The 21,277-nt window shown below is 41.1% G+C and overlaps 1 protein-coding gene across 2 annotated transcripts in view; it reads right to left on the bottom strand.

The window, feature by feature from the left end:
• Positions 1-1,963: 1,963 nt before the first annotated feature.
• The window catches only part of SCAF4 (SR-related CTD associated factor 4), a 119,849-nt gene continuing 100,535 nt past the window's right edge, over positions 1,964-21,277 (bottom strand). The window contains exons 20-21 of one of the 2 annotated variants that reach the window (XM_077479995.1): positions 2,479-4,098; positions 1,964-2,442 (exon numbers count right to left, since the gene is read on the bottom strand). In XM_077479995.1, the coding sequence (XP_077336121.1) occupies positions 2,318-2,442; positions 2,479-4,098 (1,745 nt within the window). In that variant the 3' untranslated portion in view covers positions 1,964-2,317. Of the gene's footprint in view, positions 4,099-21,277 lie in introns of both variants that reach the window. The other variant, XM_077479994.1, reaches the window with a different exon arrangement.

Raw genomic sequence — 21,277 nt, 5'->3', positions numbered from 1 at the left:
GGTTGTTTTTCAGGGGTTGGGCTTGGCTTCTTAGTTCCAGTGAAGGTACACTTAAGGCATCAGCATACAAAGTAATTGTGGCCATATTTATGCTCTTCTTGTTTCAACATGACTGCACACCAGTGCACAAAGCAAGGTCCATAAAGACATGGATGAGTGAGTTTGGGTGGAGGAACTTGACTGGACTGCTCCTCAACTAGATAGAACACCTTTGGAATGAATTAGAGCGGAAACTGCAAGCCAGGCCTTCTAGTCCACATCAGTGCCTGACCTCACAAATGCTCTTTTGGAAGAATGGTCAGACATCCCCATAGACAGACACACTCCTCAACCTTGTGGACAGCCTTCCCAGAAGAGTTGAAGCTGTTAAAGTCGCAAAGGGTGAGCCAACTCAATATTGAACCCTACGAACTAAGACTCAGATGCCATTAAAGTTCACGTGCCTGTAAAGGCAGATGTCCCAATACTTTTGGTAATATATTGTATATGTGAACAGCCTTCATTGGAAATGTTTTTTCTTTTTACATGACATGAATCTATGTTTTTAGGACCACATCTGATCCACATAGAATTTGCATGACTGAACTGACACAGAAAGCAAAACCTGGTGCAGCTGTGCATGATCGCCAATCCACTTCTAACTTTAGCTTGTTCAATTAACCACTTCAGCACTGGAAGGATTTACCCCCTTAATGATCAGGCCAATTTTTGTGCCGCTTTAACTGACAATTGCAAACACTATACCCAAAGAAAATTGATGTCCTTTTTTCCCCACAAATAGGGCTTTCTTTTGGTGGTATTTGATCACCTCTGCGATTTAAATTTTTTACGCTATAAACAAAAAAAAAAAAAAAAAAAAAAAAAAAAGCGGTAATTAAAAAAAAAAAAAAAAAAAAAAAAAAAAGTACTTTCTGCTATAAAACATATAAAAAAATAAATAAAAAAAAAAGTAAAAAAACTAAAATTTCTTCATCAGTTTAGATCAATATGTATTCTACATATTTTTGGTAAAAAAAAAATCCCAATAAGCGCATATTAATTGGTTTGCACAAAAGTTATAGATTTAGAGACTAATTTTTTTTTTTAAACAGGACTGCAACATTGCGGCAGACAAATCTGATCCCGAGTGACACACTTTGGGGGCCAATGACATCAATACAGCGATCAGTGCCAAGAAAAAAAAAATGCACTGATCACTGTATAAATGACACTGGCAGGGAGGGGATAACACTGGAGAGCAATCAAAGGGTTAACTGTGTTCCCTCAGTGTGTTCTGTGTGGGGGATGGGCTCACTGGGACAACGCAGAGATTGCTGTTCCTGATTACTAGGAACAGCCGATCTCAGTGTTGTCCCATCAGAATGGGGATCTGCCTTGTTTACATAGGTAGATCCCCGTTCTGCCTCTGTACCGCGATCGTGGGTGACCGGCAGAAGTGGAGTCCGCACTCGCTCCACCGGCATGCAACGGGCGAGCGCAGTATCTCCTGCATGAAACAGCGTACAGGTACGTTGTTTCGTGCAGCCGGGCCGCTCTGCCGCAGTATATGTGCGGTGGGCATTCCAGAAATGATTAAGGTTTAAAAAAAAAAAAAAAAAAAACTGTGGAAGCTGGTTTTTATGCAGAGCTGCACCGGATTTTGCACTCTCCAATTTTAGTAAATCAACCACGTTGTGTCACCAGGACTGAAAATGTGGGGAAAATCCAAAATTTCAAGTTGTCATTGGAACATGTATAGTTCACACACTTGTTATGGTGACTATTGGCTAAAAGGGGATTTTTCTTATTTGTGAGATATTCTCATACTTTGTGTCCCAAAACACATGGAAAGGGGTTTTAACTCTTCCCTACTTTATCCAAAAAAAATAAATTGGCTTTAGATATTAATACATTTTTAGGCTCGTCAGAGTATGAGAGCTTTCTTTGACTCAATCTTCTTGACTGTAAGAACATCACACAAATATTTGTTACGAAAATAGAGTTTATTAAAAAAACACCTCTAATATTTTCATAACTTTAAAAGGTGCTTCTTCCCCCAGTAAAAACAAAAAAACAAAACAAAAAAAAAAGTACGAGCTGTAATCTTTTTAAATTACTTATTCAAAAAGTTACAGCAAACCATGGGAGGCTCATTTGTTCTTTTAATACGATGGCATTGTATTTCGTAACTATTTTAAATAGAAGGAAAGCCAAATTATACAGTTCTTCAGAAACTATAACAAGGTCAATAAGCGGAAGCAAATATTTTACAGCTTAATGTACAACTCCAAAGCTCTACTCAACAAAAGTTCATGGTGACAAGGTGTTGACGTGCATCTTAGGATTTAGAAGCAGAGTCCTTTTCTGTTTTTTCAGCCGGTGATGATGCTTTAGGTTTCTTGTCTTCAGTGGGTTTTTTCTCAGAAGGTTCAGGTTTAGGTTTAGATTCAGGTTTAGATTCAGGTTTAGATTCAGCTTTAGGTTTAGATTCAGGTTTAGATTCAGGTTTAGATTCAGGTTTAGATTCAGGTTTAGATTCAGGTTCAGGTTTATGTTTAGGTTTTTCCTTGCTGTTGTCAGGCACAGGCTCTCTGGGTTCAATTTTAGCACTTGGAGGCTCGTGGTTTTCGGTCATACCAGGTTTACGATTATCGGGGAAATCTAGAAGAGGTTTGCGAGGTTCTCTTTCTCGTCCCCCAGACCACCTGCTCCTTCCTTCAGGTTCCCTATGTCTGTCACGGTCTGGACTTCCCCGGCCCCAGCTTCTCCTTCCGCGGCCTCCCCTCTCATGGTCTTCAAAGCGGCCACCAAAGTGTTCTCGATCATCTTCATTACGATTTCCAAAAGACCTTCTTCCGAATCGTTCTCGTTCTCTTTCAGGATGAAAGCCTTGTCTTTCATTCCTATCTGGATGGAAGCCTGACCTCTCTGGATTAAAGCCTGGCCTTTCTGGATTAAAGCCTGGCCTTTCTGGATTAAAGCCTGGCCTTTCTGGATTAAAGCCTGGCCTTTCTGGGTGAAATCCTGGCCTTTCTGGGTGAAATCCTGGCCTTTCAGGACGGAAACCTGGCCTTTCAGGATTGAAACCTTGCCTGTCAGGGTTGAAATCCTGTTCCTCATCCATCTCAGGATTAAATCCTTCCTCCTCTTCCATCTCAGGGTTAAATTCAGGTGCCTCCTCCATTTCCACATCAAATTCCTCCTCTGGCTCAGGATTGAACATATGCCGATCATTTCGGTCAGGATTAAACCCATGTCTGTCACCTCTTTCTGGATTAAACTCATGCCTTTCACCCCGTTCTGGATTAAACCCACGTCTTTCATTTCTAAATGGTCTGCCTTCTCTATCTTCAGGACTACCTGGTCCTCCTCTTCCAAAAGGACCCTGTGGTGGATAAGGGCCTCTCATACCATGAGGTGGTGGCATTCCAAAACCACCCGGCCCAGGAGGACCTCTGTGTACCATATGAGGCGGCATTTGGCGGTGTGGCATTCCAGGGAATCTTTGCATGTGAGGTGGTGGGGGAACTCCAGGTGGTCTTTGAAGTGGTATTAATCCAGGTCTAGCCCCCAGAAGGCCTGTTGAAGGGCTTTGCAAACCAGGAACAGGGCCTGGTGCTCCATGTGGAGGCCCCTGGTATGGCCCTGTTTGGGGTCCTTGAGGTGGCCCTTGAGGTGGTCCTGGACGAGGGCCTTGGGGTGGAGCCTGTGATGGACCTGGAGGACCTTGAGGTGGACCATGCGCAGAGTGTGGAGGACCTTGAGGTGGACCATGTGCAGAGTGTGGAGGACCTTGAGGTGGACCATGTGCAGAGTGTGGAGGACCCTGGGGTGGACCGTGTGCAGAGTGTGGAGGACCTTGAGGTGGACCGTGTGCAGAGTGTGGAGGACCTTGAGGTGGACCGTGTGCAGAGTGTGGAGGACCTTGAGGTGGACCGTGTGCAGAGTGTGGAGGACCTTGAGGTGGACCGTGTGGAGGACCTTGCATTGAACCCGGAGGCCCCTGTGATGAACCGTGTGGTTGGTTTGGAGGAGCTTGAGGTGGGCCAGGAGGACCCTGGGGTTGGCCTGTAGAAATATCTGTCGGAGGCCCTTGGGATGAAGCACCTTGCGAATCATCTACAAGACAAAACACAATATATATTAATGGAAGTGAAATTGGTATTCTGTAAAATTATATATAGAAAACTAGTATGAGAGAAACACGGCAGTTGCCACTACTGAAGATGCTAGTAATCTGGCTATTATGCTGGTCTTCCTGCTTCAATATTTTGATTTATTGACCCAGAACAAATATAAGCAGGATTACAACTTCTGTCTACTGATCTGCATACTTGTTCCAGGTCATAACCAAAGAGTTTTAAAGTTTAGCATGAATGTCAGGCAACTAGCCTTTTCAGAAGGAATTCAAAAATTGCAGATATCACATTTATTTAATAAAAGGTTAAATTTTTTAATATAAACCTATATAAAATATAAATTTACACACACATGTATACTAATGCACACTGTAAAAGTAATCACATACAATAGCAAACTACTTTTAGTCATAAATACAGTTGCTGACTTGAAAAGTCTCATCTGTTCACTATGAAATAAGCATATATTTCTGGCATGTTTATTTGGCTGTCTAAAAGGGAGACTTTGGAGCTTCCAGCCCCCCCCCCAGAAGTGTAATAGTTACTGCTCTGTCAGCTGCCTGTCTCCGTGCAGATAATTCATGCTATCTCCCAGCTCCCGAGTGTATATGACAGTACTAAAAAACAGTCTTGTACAGTGGTCATGTAGCAGCGGTCCTCAGGAGTATAACCAAGGAGCGAGATAAAGGTCCAGAGAACAACCCAAGTTATAACTAAAAAGAATAAGGGGGGGGGGGAGACCTCTTAGTGTAGTATGTATGTAGAAGTATTCAGAAACCTAACTTATATTTGGCGAGATTGTGATGACTGTTGAGTAGAACATGCAAACTTCCTAATACGCAAGTGAATATTCCTGTCTGCCTGCAGGTTAGGGCTGGTCACTCAATGTCTTGCAGGCTCCTGATCCTTGGAGGGGGACATCAAGGCAATATTCAGATGCTTGTTTGAGAAGAAACAAAAACCCATCGGTAGTTCAAACTGCAGAGGTGCCCATAGGAACATATCTTGTGTTGTTTCTAATAATAGATTGGGGTCATCGTACTGAATAAACATCACATTTCTTTATGTGTATTGTGGCTCAAACTTGCCATTTCTTCAGTTTAAAGGTGACAGATCTTGTTTTCTTGTTCTTCACCAGAGGAAGTGGCCAGTTTTGAGACATGCAACGAGTCTTTGGTGAAATAAAATAATTGGATGTTCACTCAATATGACCCGGTCTGTTTCAAGACACTCCTACATTCCTATAGGAGCCTCTGCCTTTTGAACTGCCAACAGGTTTTTGCGCCTTCTTAGACAACAATCTATACTCCTTTAAACCACAGTGCTCTGCCATTTGGTACTATCAAACACATTCTGGATCAGAAAATATTAACATTAAATATAAAACAGGGATAAGTTGTTACCCAAGTGACCACCATTTATTCACTAAAGACATCTATTTGATCACTTTAGACAACCACACATTAGTCCCCATTTTCTGGTGTTTAGTTTTTATTTCCATTTTTTGTAGTATTTCTGAACTCTGGCTATTGGCACTAATGATGTCTATTTCCAGGACACAGAATCCGTAGTTTAAGGGTAACTCAACTAATATAAAAGAGGCAGAATATATTCAATGCAATTTAAACCACCTCTTTGAGTAATGCTTAAAGCGGTTCTTCACCCTAAAGGGGAAGTTCCGCTAATCTGATCCCTCCCCCCCCTCCTCCGGTGCCACAATCGGCACCTTTCAGGGGGGAGGGGGGTGCAGTTACCTGGATAATCCAGGTAACCGCACCCACTTCAGGCCAGACCGCCGCAGACGCTCCGCCCCCCCCCCCGTTGTGTTCTGGGAAACACACAGTTCCCAGAGACACAGCGGGGGACCATAAGAGACGCGCAGCGCGACTCGCGCATGCGCAGTAGGGAACCGGGCAGTGAAGCTGTCATGCTTCACTTCCCGATTCCCTGACAGAGGATGGTGGCGGTGGCAGCAGCGAGACGAGCGATCGCTCGTCATCTGCCGCCGACATCGCTGGAACCTGGGACAGGTAAGTGTGATTTTATTAAAAGTCAGCAGCTGCAATATTAGTAGCTGCTGGCTTTTAATATTTTTTTTTAGGTGCAGCTCCTCTTTAAAGGTAAGCTCTTTCCATTTTAATCATCCAAACGTACAAACTCAAAAACATTTTTTTCCCTTCCAGGCGATTGGGTATTCAAAGTAAACATTGTTTCTAGTTAAATTCAGTGAACACTCTATAATCTTCAAGCTCCATAAGTATGACTAAACCAGGAATCAAGACAATAGTTTCCATAGAATTCTGAACATAAGCAATTTTGGCAAAGTTTACAATAAAAATTTAATAAGTTGCAGCAAAATTAAAACACAAAATACTTAAAAAACAACAACAACAACAAAAAAAAAAGCTCAGGACAGCACTATGGGAAAAATATTTTGTCTGAAAAGAAAGGCACACATACACGCTTCCTGATCCCCAGTGGCTATTTGAGAAAGCCCAACACTGATATTAATCTCATAAATACAAGGCTCCTGAATAAACACAAGAAAAGTAAAGTCTGTAAATTGATCTCAACCTTACCAAGTCAGCTCAACTGACAGCACCATCTCTGCGTAAATAATTGAAAGGATACAAACTGGTAATTTCATGATGGATTGTAGGCCAAGTGTATTTATTAATAATGCTATGATGTATTTTAAAGGAGAAGTCCAGCCTGAGCTTTTTAGGCTGGGCTTCTCCTAAGGGTCACAGGCGTGCAATTTATTTTGCACTTCTGTGACACATCACTGCCATCAGTCGAGGCAGCACGTCATCCCAACTTCCAAGTCTGGATCCGCCAGCTGCCTTGATTGATGACAGTCTCAGCGAGCCACTGAGATCGCCGCCCTCCCCACAACTCATCGCTCCAATAAGCGTGGCAGACCAGGAGCAATGCTGCTCTGCTCGGGGAGGAGTGAGAACCGAGTCATCGGCGGTGTTTGGTGGCTCGAACCTCAGTGTAGAGATGCTAGGGGACAGTCTGATGCTCCATCCACCGAAGTAGGTAGGATTAGCAAAAAAAAAAAAAAAAAAAAAAAAACCCATGCTTCTTTTAACCACTTGCCGACCAGCACTTCAACTATTACCGTTTGCCGGCGGCCTTGTTGGTACCCCGTAACTTACGGGGGAACTTTCAGGTTTACAAGCGCGCTCCCACAGCACAATTTCGTCAGCAGGCTCGCAGCCAATCATTTTGGCTGTGAACCTGCTGAGGGCTAATCACAGCACAGATTTATGCGTTAGTAAACACAACCCAGATCTGGTTGTTTTTTTCTCCTGATTTCACTTACTGTTTTGAACTAAAATCAGGAAGAAAAGCCAGCCAGCCAAAGTTAAATAAGCACACGTACCATTGTTAGTCACACAGTGAACCTTTTGATTGCCTTCCTGATACCCAGCCAGTGCAATAAGTACAGTGTCAGTATAAACACTGTATTAGTGTCACTAGCAATGTCAGTTAGTGCCCCTCCCAGCCAGTGCCAGTCCCAGTCCCGATTGCCCACACACTATCGCAGTAACACTAAGTAGCTGATCACCATTACTAGCATAGTGTCTGTCCGGGTCCATATTGGTTGACAGAACTATACTAGTGTCCCTAATAGTATAGTGCCCCCAAAAATGCAGTGTTAGCAGGATCAGCTCTGATCACTGCCAATACTTGCCATGTGTAGCAGAAGACATTTTGGCCTAAAGTTATGAAGAAATGTGTTTTTATTGGATATGTTTTATAACAGTAGAAAATATTTTTTCTCCTCAAAATGTGGTCTTATTTGTTTAATAAATGAAAAAAAAAAAAAAAAATCCCACTGGTGTTTAAATACCACCAAAAGAATGTTTCATTTGTGTGAAAACAATATCATTTTCATTTGGATACAGTGTTGCATGACTGTGCAATTGCTAGTTAAAGTAGCGCAGTGCTGAATAGTGGTTCAAACATGAAAATGTGTAAGTCCAGCTCTGTTACTGTCACAACAACAAGATTTCAACTTCCTAGGAAGTGAGGTAAAATCTCCAGCAGAGACACAGACAAATAATCAATCTGACTGGGGTTCGAGCTCTTGCTACAAACAAAATGTATTGTGTTGATATTGGAGTTACCGTATCTGCTGATAGTCGACTCACCAACCACTGCTCTTTTGCCTCTCAACTCAATCAGAGCCCTCACTTCTTTGCTGTAAAATTGTGCATTCTGGGTATGTGGCAGTATGTGACCTTTCCACGTGATAGGTCTTTGGCCTGAGTGTCCACATGCCTCTCCAGAACACACCCTTAAGCAGCTGATAGCCTAACTAGCAGGTTGAATGAAAAAAATAAAAATAAAATGGGATTAGCACAGCCAGCAATAGCCTTTGGCACTGATTGAGTAGGAAAAACCCAACAGGGTGGTTGTACAGAAGTGGATCAGTGAATCCACTTCTGTACAACCAATGCACCCATACATGGATTGAAATGCAGCCGGTCCCTGCTGAACCAGCCAAATTCTAATTCATGTATGGCTGGCTTTACATGAGATGCAACTGTGCTGCTCTCTTAAATGAGAATTTTTACAATGGAGGAATATAAATCACATCACAAAAAGGTACTGAGAGCACTTTTTAGTGGCTAATCTACGGTACTTTATACAAAGAAATATTGATGATTAAGTATATCAAATTTTACTTCAAGACTTAACACTACATTAATAGCTATGTACAGTGTTGCCAACCGCCCGTGTTTTTACGGGCAGCCCATAAAAATGTGACTATTTTTTTCATGTCTGAAAATCCGTGAATTAAAAATCTTGCCAGTAAAAATGATGGTCCCTGGCTCATAACTGTGCATGTGCAGTTCCGAATCATGCAGAGAGTCTCTGATCAGCTTTCTGCCACTGCTGCTAGTAGCTACTTGTCCCCCTTCCTTCTACAGTGCACCTTATTTGATTTCCACACAGGAGATGCTGGAAGGGGGGAGAGTGGAGTCAGCCTGCAGTTTGGAGCTGGACTGAAGCCTCTGTATCTTGCGATACTAATACTCACAATCCTAAAAGGCTCAAATCACTAATCTATATTAATTATGATACCTAGTGTCAATTTCAGAGTTGCATAATTGAAAACCAAGACAGATTTTCACAAAAAAAAGTGTTCCTTCTTGATAAACAAAGTGGGGCATATTTATCAAGCAAATTAGTAACACAACTAGACAGAACAGGCTACCTTTCATTTTGCAAAGTCTACGTGAGAGTTTTCCTGTGTATTTGCACCCTGTGTCTAATTTCTGGCAGCCAACTGTGACAGATTTGCAAAGATCTGAGGCAGAAGTGGTCCAGGCTCTTTTCTTTCGCGGGTTGTACTTCAGAGCAGAGGGGGGAATTTATGACTCAAGCTGTAGCCCTGATAAGTAAATCTACCTCCCTGCTCTTTGTTGGATGGCAGAATTGACAGATGTACACCAGTGTGGTGTAGTTACCTTATCCCATATTTTCATGGTCTCGATGAAAAAACCCTACATGCTGCGAGATAAAACTGTCTTCCCTGGCCCAGAGTTTTTCTCAACCTCCGCTCATCTCCTGGACATTAAAACTATCATTCTCACTTCCTAGTAGTCAATCTAAGGCTGGCCAGAGATTATACAATTTTATTTCCTTCCACCATGGATGGCAGCAAAGAAAAATCACTAAATTTCCAGATAAACACAGAATTGTATTCTGTCAGTGGTGGGGCGCAGCATAATGCAATGGTTACTGCTAGCGGCTATAGCAGCTAGCAGTAACCATATGTAGAAAAATTTGACATGCTGGTTGTACCCAAGTTGATCGATCAACTTGGGTACAATCAGCCTTCCCATACATTATTTAAATCTCGGCTGGTCCCTGCTGAACCCTCCAAGAGTCAAACCGTCTATGGCAGGGTTTAAGCTGGGCATGTGTGGATCAAATTTTAGGCGTGTCCGGCTAAAGCAGCCAAAATGCGATTTGTGGGAGGCTCTGCCGGCACCACCCAGCTTAACAAACTTTGATCTGAAGATTGAAGAAGACAGGCGAAAAACTGAGCTGAGCAGTGACTGCAGCGAATCAACTGTAGTCACTGTTTGGGTATTTTAACAGCCACGGGCACCAGCTGTCAAAATTAATTTTCTGGCTGGAGGGATTGGTAAATTTGTACTGTTTAGCGGTTGCAAACTTTTGTTAAAAAAAAAAAGAAATTAAAACAAAAAAAAATAATTTAAAACCGGTCTTCCTTTCCAGGTTTGCACTTTCCAGCCATTTTGAACGGCCATGTTACAATGGCATTACTCTTGCTCATGTGTACAGGAGTCATGATCGTGGAACATTGCGCATGAGGCCTTATCCTTTAAAAGTTGGCTACAAAGTTAATTCAGCATGTAAATTGTGCTTTCTTGGTTGAGTGGCGCAAAGGCATCACGCAGTGGCATATAAAGTGTGCAAAGGGATAATTAGGAACCACAGCATTGTGGGATGAGGCGGAAATATTCCCCAATTTTTAAATGGCTATACTTTATTATACAAAGGGGGATTCTGGGCACCTGATGCAGCCACACCTGGAATAGCCGATACGCCAAGATACATTTTCAACTTTCTAAAAGCGAGGTTTGTTTTGAGATGGGTTTTGTTCTCTAAATTCTGGGTTTGAGTCTTGTCCTTAAAGGGTAATTAAACTATGAAAGTTTTACCCAAAAAAACAGGCAGAAAGCCAAAAAACTATTCGCCAATGTTGCTCATGGTGTCCCTGATCTTTACCACGATTACTGACTTACCGCACTTTGCTCTGCACTGGATTTGGCCATTTTGGTTGTGTTTTGCTTCCTGTCAGAGCCTCCAGCAATGAGGTAAGAATCATAGTACCATTACCAAATCTCCTGAAACTAGCAGTCAGAGGAAGTAATGACTCAGATCTGCAGATATACAGCTATAAGGCCGTGGACACAAGATTACCTAGGCACACTCATATCAGGAAGTGCACAGAGATTTTTCAGGAGGAATTCAATAAAAAATAAATAAAAAAAGTAAATGTTCAGGTTACTAATTTAATATTGTTAAATGTTCCCTATAACACTGCAATTCTTCACTTTTTGAGTTCAGTTCCTCTTCAAGTATGGTCATTTGGCTGTTTTGTAGGTAGAAGGCATTAACCTAGGGAAAAGTAAAATCACAACTTTGTCTACCTATATCCACCCAAAATGTATTCTATGGAAACTTTATTTTTAATGCACAAATCTGTGAATTCCTAGTTCTTCCCCAGTTGATGCCTCCATCATGCCTTTCACACAGCATATTGAAAGTAAATCCAGGTTGTCAACCACAGCCATAATGTTAAGGACTTCTGTGCTCTTCCTGTAACAGTCGTGTCAGTACTCTGCAAACATCAGTGGCAAGAAGAGTGCTTAGAGATGGACAGCTTTGCTGTTGACTTGACAGAAAGCGGAATGAAAGTTGAATGTGAATATAAGTATAATGTATATTTTAATGGAAAGGAGTGCATTTTGAAAAATAATTCTATTTGCATAAAATAGCACCTGAATCTCTTGAAATTAGCTTGGTACAAAAGCACTTAATATGGAAGAGGGAGGGGCAGCCCTAGGAGCCAGACTCTGCTCTCTTCGGTCAGTGTGTTCCCTGAGGCAAGTGTGCACGCAACCAAGTTGATGACTTAGGACACTGGGGGTGGGAAGGTGACATTACAGTACTTCTTAATTCTAACAGGAAAAATTGTGTCCGCCTAGCCTGGCAATGGGATATGAATTACACAACATCCCAGACAGAATTACAAATCTTTTGGCAGAGAAGATACTTAATGTTGATTTAGCCATTTGCAAAAATTTAAATGTAAACCTGAGAGCTGATCCCCAACTTGTGTGTTATTGCACAATTCCCCCAACTCCAAGTGAATGGCAGCTTGGTCATTCATTGTACATGCAGTGTAACTATGCCTGGGCTCTGAGAATGCTTTTTGCTCACGTGTGATTCTAGCACATATCCAGTGAGGGGAAGTGATCTACCAGAGAAGAGGATATTAATTCTAAGCCCTTGTACACATGGTCGGAGATTCCGACGGAATGTGTCCTATCGGACCGTTTTGTTGGATATTCCGACTGTGTGTGGTCTCCATTGCACTGTTTCCATCTGAATATCCGACGGACCAACTTGCCCGTAAAATTTTCCAACAAAATGCTCCGATCGGACATACTCCGATCATGTGTAGCCTACTCCGACGGACAAAGTGCCACGCATGCTCAGATCAAATTCCTAGACCAAAGCTATTGGCTACTAGCCTGAACGTAGTCCCGTTGTAACGAAATAACGTCATCATATTATGTACAATCGGATTTTCCGACAACTTTGTCCGACCGCGTGTATGCAACAGTTTCGGACAAAATCCAATGGATTTGTTTGTCAGAATGTCCGACCGTGTGTACAAGGGCTAAGTGGAAAAGCTTCCGGGTTCCCACAAAGTGTGTGTGTGTGTGTGTTTGTGTAGGGGGAGAATCAGCCATTTGCATTACTGAATAGGGTTGTGGAAATGGCAATGTAACTCATAACTAGCATCAGGGAAACGGCAGAATCACCAGGAAATTTCTTCACAGAAACATAGGGTAAGAAAAAGGGGGATATTGTGATGGAACATGTTACTGCAAGTTTGCAAAACACAGATTTTTCTTCAATATTTTTAGTAAAGTTTGCAATTAAAAAAAAAAAAAAAAAAACTGTCCAGTGTACAGATTGTGTTTACAAGACATTACATAGCTGGAAGTGCCATGCCTCAAATGGTGTAGGCCGAGGAGCTAATGGCCAATTATTAGAGCCCAGATGTACACAATGAATAAGAACCAGTTTCAGTATGAAGAAGTGAATCTTTTTCATAAATTTAAATTATAAAAAGGAGATGACTAATATAGAGTCATTGCAGGCTTTACAGAATTTCAGTGTAAGCTTATGTCATATATGCTGGATTCTTTTGTGGAGAGAAGAGAACAAAAATAAGGTAAAAACAAAGAGCCTTGGATACAGGCAAAAGGCCTTATGCCAAGTATACAAGTGGAATTTCCATCAGAAAAATCTTGGATGGTTTTTGCGACAGAATTCCGCTCAAGCTTGGCTTGCATATACGGTCACACAAAAGTTCGCTGAACTTTCAACCGCCAAGAACTCAGTGACGTACAACACTACAACGAGCCGAGAAAATGAAGTTCAATGCTTCCGAGCATGTGTCGAATTGTTTCGGAGCATGCGTAGGAATTTTGCGCGTCAGAATTGGTACAGGCAATCGGAATTTCCGATCAGAGCTTTTTCCGAACGAAAAATTGAGAACATGCTCTCAATCTTTTCCTGGCTAGAATTCAGCCAGCAAAAGTTTGATGGAGCATACACAGTCGCATTTTCGGACCAAAAGCTCTCATCTGACTTTTGCTGGCAGAATTTCCGCTCGTGTATACTGAGCATAAGGATAGAAGAGTGAAGAGTAGAGGGAGAAAAAGGGTTGGGTAGAGAGCACCACACAGCAATGCCTTACACCTGGGACCACAGAACCCCATAACCATATTCAGGGGTAAAGAGTCTGCATAAAACAGATGTAATATTTTCCCTGGAGTTGATCTTTATAGATGGCATGAGTGCCTTTATCATACAGGCACCCATATCTTCACTGCCATCAAGTCTGATGGTTGCTCTGCATGTTCATATAATACAAGGTCATTAGACAGGGGGGGTTCTACCACTACCACTAAATATATTTAGAGATGTATAGAGTAGGTTCATAATCAGGATAAAGTCAAATGTCTTCTGTTCCCTCCAGTCAGATCCTCACTGAATCTTTGTTGGAAGTTCTGATGTTCAGAGTGCAAAGTAGCCACATTGTTCAAAGAACTGGAGACTTTCAATAGTGCAAAATGTCACAGTATAGAACTTGAATGACATTCCAAGGCCTGAAATGGTTTTGTACGCAAAGGTTAGCATCACCACTTTATTCATAGATCTTGAATACTGAGATCACTAGGGGGATATATTGTATTTAATTCTATGTTTCCATCTTACATCCTAAATGATGAAGGGGGGGGGGGGGGGTATAAAAACATTGCTGCCCAATCTTTTTGAAATTTTTACAGACAACAGAAGTTATAATGCAGTCATATAAATGCAATGGTATGCTATGAAAAGAATGGGTGGGGCAGCGGGTGGCAGCTACAGTAAAGGGGACATGTTACATGTTTCACCCTAAAATCAGGTGAAACATGCAACATGTTCCCAAAGGTGAACGCATCCTTTCAATTACAGAAGGTATATTAGTTTTAAAATGTTGTACCAATGTTACCAGATTGTGACATGAATTTCAGAATTTCTTGACATATATGTGAAAGTGTTTCTAAACCATTTCAAATATATCCAAAACTGAATATCAAAAAAGTCAGTTGAAGTAGTATGAAAGTGATATTAACCACTTCCCATCTGGGTCATTTCTGGCACTTCGCTCCTACATGTAAAAATCACATTTTTTTTGGTAGAAAAATTACTCAAACCCCAGACATTATGTTTTTTTTTTAGCAGAGACCCTGGGGAATAAAATGGCTGTCATTACAACTTTTTGTGTAACATGGTATTTGCACAGAAATGCATTTTTTTGTGGAAAAAATTTTCATGAATAAAAATAAAAAAATAAAAAACAAAACAAAAAAACACAACACTACTAAAGTTAGCCCAATTTTTTTTTATATAATGTAAAAGATGTTACACTGAGTAAATAGATACCCAACATGTCATGCTTGAAAACTTTGGTACTCAAAAATCTCCATAGGCAATGCTTTACTTTTTTTTTTTTTTTTTACACAGGTTTACAGTTACAGAGGAGGTCTTGGTATAGCATTACTGCTCTCACGCTTAACATTTGTGGTGATACCTTATATGTGTGAATTGAATGCGGTTTACATGTGTGGGCGTGACGTACATATGCCTTTGCTTCTACGTGCGAGCTTGCAGGGCACAAGGGCGCTTTGAAAATGTATTTACGTTTTGTTTATTTTATTTTTACACTTTCCCTTTGAAAACAACTTTTTTGATCACTTTTATTCCTATTACAAGGAATGTAAACATCCTTTGTGATAGGAATAGTGCGTGACAGGTCCCCTTTATGGAGAGATATGGGGTCAATAAGACCCCACAGCTCTCCTCCAGGCTGGAAAGACAGATTAAAAAAAAAAACAAAAAAAAAAAAAACAAACAGGGACGATCTTGGCTTTCCAGCCGAGTACATGGCAGTATTTAAAATTGCCAGGCCGGACGTGGCATCATAATGTCAGGCCCTGACCTCCAAGAGTCAGAGCTGACCGGGGACCATCTGTTCTCCGGAAACCTCTGTGGTCAACTTCCGCCGCTATTCATACACAGAGCGCTGTGGCTCAAACCTAACCCCCTCTCTTATTAGCTCAATGGCTCCTGCTGCTGTCTCAGCCAATGAGAGAGAGTCCCCAGAAAGCCAAGGATCTTGTGCACATCAATGTATTGCGATGGGGCTCAGATGAGGGGGGGCAGCTACTGCACACAGGTTTTTCATTTTCATGCAAAGAATGCATAAAAGGTAAAAAACGTTGCGCCTCTAGAACCACTTTAAAGCTGAACTTTGCCCTGAAATCAAAGATTTGCATACAGAAAGGATTTTTATTGCAAAAAATATAATTTCTCCTTTGCAATACAGGTGTTTTACCTTCTCCCTCACAAGATGCTTTAGAACTTACATTGATCTCCACAGCTCAGTGTAAATTCTTGTGTCAAGATGATGAATCACCCATGCACCTACACAGGAGTTAGGTCATACCAGCCAATTAAGATGGCCATGGGCCCCCAAACACAGAGCTCAGAGGTTGCATGACTGTGCCCACCCAGCCATACTGGCATGAGTGGTCCTTAGCACAGCTCCTGAGTGGTCACAAGGGTAAGGACCCTGGCCACATTGCACATGCACGGTACCAGAGTATGCATGCTCACCATAAAAGCCAGACAGTCCTTCAGGTGCCAAGACAGCTCCAATGTGTTTCACTATTCACAGAAGCCCAGTCATAGGAGTTGAGTGAAATATGCCGGGGATGCATTGCCACCTGATGGACTATTTGTGCATGGTTTGGCTCTAATGGTTTGGAATATTCAAAACCTTATAATAGAATTGCTTTAAAGTATAACACTCCTAAGCTCCTGCCAGTTTTTATTTAGGTCTGTGCCCTGTTAGGGATTGTGATCCTCTCTATTTATCATGATCATTGAAAGTAAAAGAAAATTCCACATTTTGGGTTGTCCCCAGAAAAGAGGGGAAATCTTCCCTTAATTTGCAGGGATTTACTCCCACTTGCTGTTTGGCTATGGGACAGGAAGTAAAGGGAAATCTCCACAATGGGACACAGATTGCAAAAAAAAAAAAAAAAAGTCTTGCTTATAGTTCTACTTTAAGTGTACCTTTAATACATTTTCAAGCTGTCACCTGACACAATACATTTTTAAAGGTCATGCAATGTATGAACAGTGGAGAAATGTTGATATCAAATGATAATACAGAAAAAGACAATGACCGTAATAAGAACGCACATATCGCTCTCATAATTATTTTTTTCTATCCATCTATATCTATGTTTTAGGCAGGTGCAAAGAAGAAATGCTGTAAAGAAAGCTTTGAAAACTATATATTTGAATTTTTTTTTTATTATTAAACTGGCTAAGTGCTCCTAGATTGTAAGCTGTAATGAGCAGGTCTCTCTGATTTCCCCTGTATTGAAATTGTTCTGTCTGCCCTAATGTTGTAAAGCGCTACTTAAACTGACAGCGCTATATAAATCCTGTATAAGTGAGCGAACAAAAGTAAGATCTAAATCAAAATTTGGTGTGACTACCCTTTGGCTTTAAACCTGCATCAACTTGCACAAAGTCGGTTTTGTAGGATTAGGGTCAGGTGTATGATTAACCAATTATATCAAGCAGGTGCTAAGGATCATCCAATTTCATGTATGTTGTCATTAACTTAAACAGACCTCTGCATGAAGCTTAAAACTGGATGAGGAACAGCCAAAATTAGCTACTACGAAGATGAAGTTGTGGAAGACCGTTTTATGTCACACACCATGGTAAGACTGAGCACAGCAACAAAACACAAGGTAGTTATACTGCACCAGCAAGGTCTCTCCCTGGCAACAATTTCAAAGTATACTGGGATTACAAGATGTGCTGTTCATGCTCTTTTGAAGCGTAAAGAAATGGGAAATGTTGAGGACCGCAGATGTTGTGGTCGGCCAAGGAAACATGTGGAAATAAGGCCAAGTGACTCAGGTATGCACAAAATCAAATGAATTGGGGTGCACAAAATGGCAGCAGGTGTTCTGGTCTGAGACAAAATGTGTGATATTTAGCTATATATACAGCCAAGGTCATTAAGACCTATCTTCAGCGTAAAGAACAAGGAGTCCCGGAAGTGATAGTTCGGCCCCCAGCAAAGCTCTGATCTCAACATCATGGAGTCTGTCTGGGATTGCTTTGAAGCAGCCTACTTCCACAGAAGTTCTGTGGTTCGTTCTCTAAGAAGTTTGGAAAAACCTACCTATTGAGCTCCTTCAAAAACTGTGTGCAAGTGTTCCTAGAGGAATTGAGGATGTTTTGAAAGAAAAAGGGGGGCCACACCAAATATTGATTTGGATTTCTCTTCTGTTTGACTTTCCATTATGTTAACTGATAAAAATAAACACTTCTTTATCTGAAAGTATTCTTAAAGCAGAGCTCCACCCAAAAAGATACAGCTCCACTTGTTCGCACCATACTTCGGGGTACTTGGTTTTGACAGGTCCCTGTTCTGACTTCTGGGTAAGATTGGCGATCTATGACATTTTCGCACCCCCCTGCACCTTCAGGTACACACACAGGTTCCAGAAGAGTGGGACCATTCAGAAAGCACAGTACGAACAGCACTTGCACGGTAGGAAACCAGCTGTGAAGCCTTCACTACCAGTTTCCCTTACTTACAATGACGGCGCCTGGACAAATTGGCTCGGGGTGCCGACATCACGGGATCACTGGACAGGCAAGTGTCCTAATATTAAAAGTCAGCAGCTACAGTATTTGTAGCTGCTGACTTGGTTCATGTTTTTCTCCAGAGTGGAGTTCCTGTTTAAATTTACAGCATTTTCACATCTGCATACAAGTTTGGCCCATATATATCACACACATATATTTATATATACATACACACACACAGTTGTGCTCATAAGTGTACATACCCTGGCAGAATTTATGATTTCTTGGCCATTTTTCAGAGAATATGAATAACACAAACATTTTCATTCATGGTTAGTGTTTGGCTGAAGCCATTATCAACTATTTACTTTTAAAATCATAATGGCAACAGAAACTACCCTGATCAAAAGTTTACATACCCCAATTCTTAATACCGCGTATTGCTCCCTTTAACATCAATGACAGCTTGAAGTCTTTTTTGTGGATGAGGCTCTTTATCTTCTCAGATGGTAAAGCTGCCCATTCATCTTCGCAAAATGCCTCCAGTTCCTGTAAATTCTTGGGCTGTCTTGCAAGAACTGCACGTTTGAGATCTCCCCAGAGTGGCTCAATGATATTGAGGTCAGGAGACTGAGATGGCCACTCCAGAGCCTTCACTTTATTCTGCTGTAACCAATGTTGATCTTGCCAACAATTTTGACCAAATTTCCTGTGCCTTTGTAGCTCACACCCCCCCAAAACATCAGTGATCCACCTTCCTTCCTTTCATCATAGGCCTTGTTGACTCCTCTCCAAATGCGTTTATGGTTGTGGTCAAAAATCTAAATTTTGGTCTCATCTCTCCAAATGACTTTGTGCCAGAAGGTTTGAGGCTTGTCTCTGTGTTGTTTGGCGTGTTGTAAGTGGGATACTTTGTGGCATTTGCAAAATAATGGCTTTCTTCAAGCGCCTCCTTATTGTGCATCTTGAAACAGCCACACAACATGTTTTCAGAGAGTCCTGTATTTCACCTGAAGTTATTTGTGGGTTTTTCTTTGCATCCTGAACAATTTTCCTGGCAGTTGTGGCTGAAATTTTAGTTGGTCTACCGACCGTGGTTTGATTTCAACAGAACCCCTCATTTTCCATTTAGTGATTTGAGTTTGAACACTGCTGATTGGCATTCTCAATTCCTTGGATATCTTTTCATATCCCTTTGCGGTTTTATACAAGTCAACTACTTTTTCCCACAGATGGATTAACAATTATTTTGCTTTCCCCATGACTCAGATTCCAGAAACGTCAGTGCAGCACTGGATGAAAGATGCAAGGGTCTGTCAGGAGTCCAGAAACGCATTGACCTTTTATACACACACACTAATTACAAGCAAACAGATCACAGGTGAGGATGGTTACCTTTAATAGCCATTCAAACACCTTTGTGTCAACTTGTGTGCATGTTATCAGGCCAAAATCACCAGGGTATGTAAACTTTTGATCAGGGTCATTTGGGTAGTTTCTGTTGCCCTTACGATTTCAAAAAAAGTTTTATCATTCATAGTTTCTGAAAAATGGCCAAGAAATCAAATTCTGCATAATATTATATTATATATATATATATATATATATATATATATATATATTTTCACACGCATACTAGATACTTTAACCGGTTTCCGACCGCTTCATGCAGATATACTGTGGCAGAAAGTCACCCCTGGGCGAAATCCTATACTAGGCTGGCCATACATTATACAATTTTCTTGTGCGACTTTCCTTTAGAGTTACCAAAACCACATAATAGGAAGTCAAACCTAAACACTTTCAATTTGTATTCAATCAGGCAGGCCCTTCTACTACATAGTTTAAGGTAAATATAAAGAAAATTGAATAAGAAAATTGTAAAAAAAAAAATAAAAAAATAAAATAAAAATAAAAAAGTAGTAGGAAAACCAATGCGTCTCCTCTCCTAGTCACTCCCATCCCCCACAGTTAGAACACACTGAGGGAACACACAGTTAAGCCCCTTCCTTGCCAGTGACTTTTACACAGTAATCAGTGCATAGTTATAGCACTGATCGCTGCATAATTGTCAATGGTCCCAAAAAAGTATCAGATCTGTCAGTCGCAATACCGCTAAACTGCAGATCAGCACCACTATTAGTATATATATAAAAAAAAAAATTAAAGTGCTAAACCAATCAATATACACTTATTGCGATTTTTTTTTTTTTACCAAAAATATGTAGAATATATCTATATTGGCCTAAATTGATGAAGACTTTTCAAAATTCTGGGGATATTACAGCAAAAAAGTACCCCCCCCCCCCATTGTCGCTTTGATCAAATACCCCCAAAAGAAAGCTCTATTTGTGGGGGGGGGGGGGGGGAAGTATGCAAATTTCATTTGGGTACAGCAAACGACCGCACAATTGTCAGTTGAAGCGACGCAGTGCCAAATTGTAAAAAGTGCTCTGGTCAAGAAGGGGGTAAAATCTCCCGAGGCTTAAGCGGTTGGAATAAACTTTCTAGCCAGAATAGAGGCAGAGGTAGTAAACAGAATAAAGAATGGGTACCCAAGAGCGTGGTCCTACACAGACTGAACTTAAATGGCAACTGTAATCAACTAATCTGGAAACTCATTATAAAAAGGCATTGTCGTACATACTAAAAGACTTATCAGGAAACGTACTCTTGTGATCTACTATAGGGCCGCAAAAACAGGTCCAACACTTTCAGATTTTGTCATTTTAACTATTTTTTACAACTGATGCACTGGGCAAGGCCACTCAGAACTCTTCTCTCGATTGATAGTACGTCCAACGCAGGCTTTATGTTGACTACACAGTGGGTATGTGGCAAGACCAATTTTAGCCAATTACACTAGATTTATTAAATTAATTGCCTTTTTATACTCCCTGGAGCTATGCAAGTCTGTAATTTTCTTTAATATTCATATCTTTGTCATTTAAAAGTCCTAACTAATGGCAACATTTGCAGTACTTTATATAGAGGAATGTCAGTGTGTAGTGAAAATTGTAGCACTCCCCAACATTGGTGGTGATCCATTGCATTGCTGGTTAGTAATAGAAGGGCTCCCAGTACACTAGTGATCAGTTATTTCAAAAGAAGAGATTGCTCAGTCCTCAAGAAGTCCTAGCAAACTC

This window comes from Lithobates pipiens, unplaced genomic scaffold (assembly GCF_037356315.1).
Source record: "Lithobates pipiens isolate NorthernLeopardFrog02 unplaced genomic scaffold, aLitPip1_a1.2 Scaffold_16, whole genome shotgun sequence".
Lineage (NCBI taxonomy): Eukaryota > Metazoa > Chordata > Amphibia > Anura > Ranidae > Lithobates > Lithobates pipiens.
The sequence above is the reverse complement of the archived record's forward strand: the minus strand, read 5'-3'. Positions and strand labels throughout refer to the sequence as shown.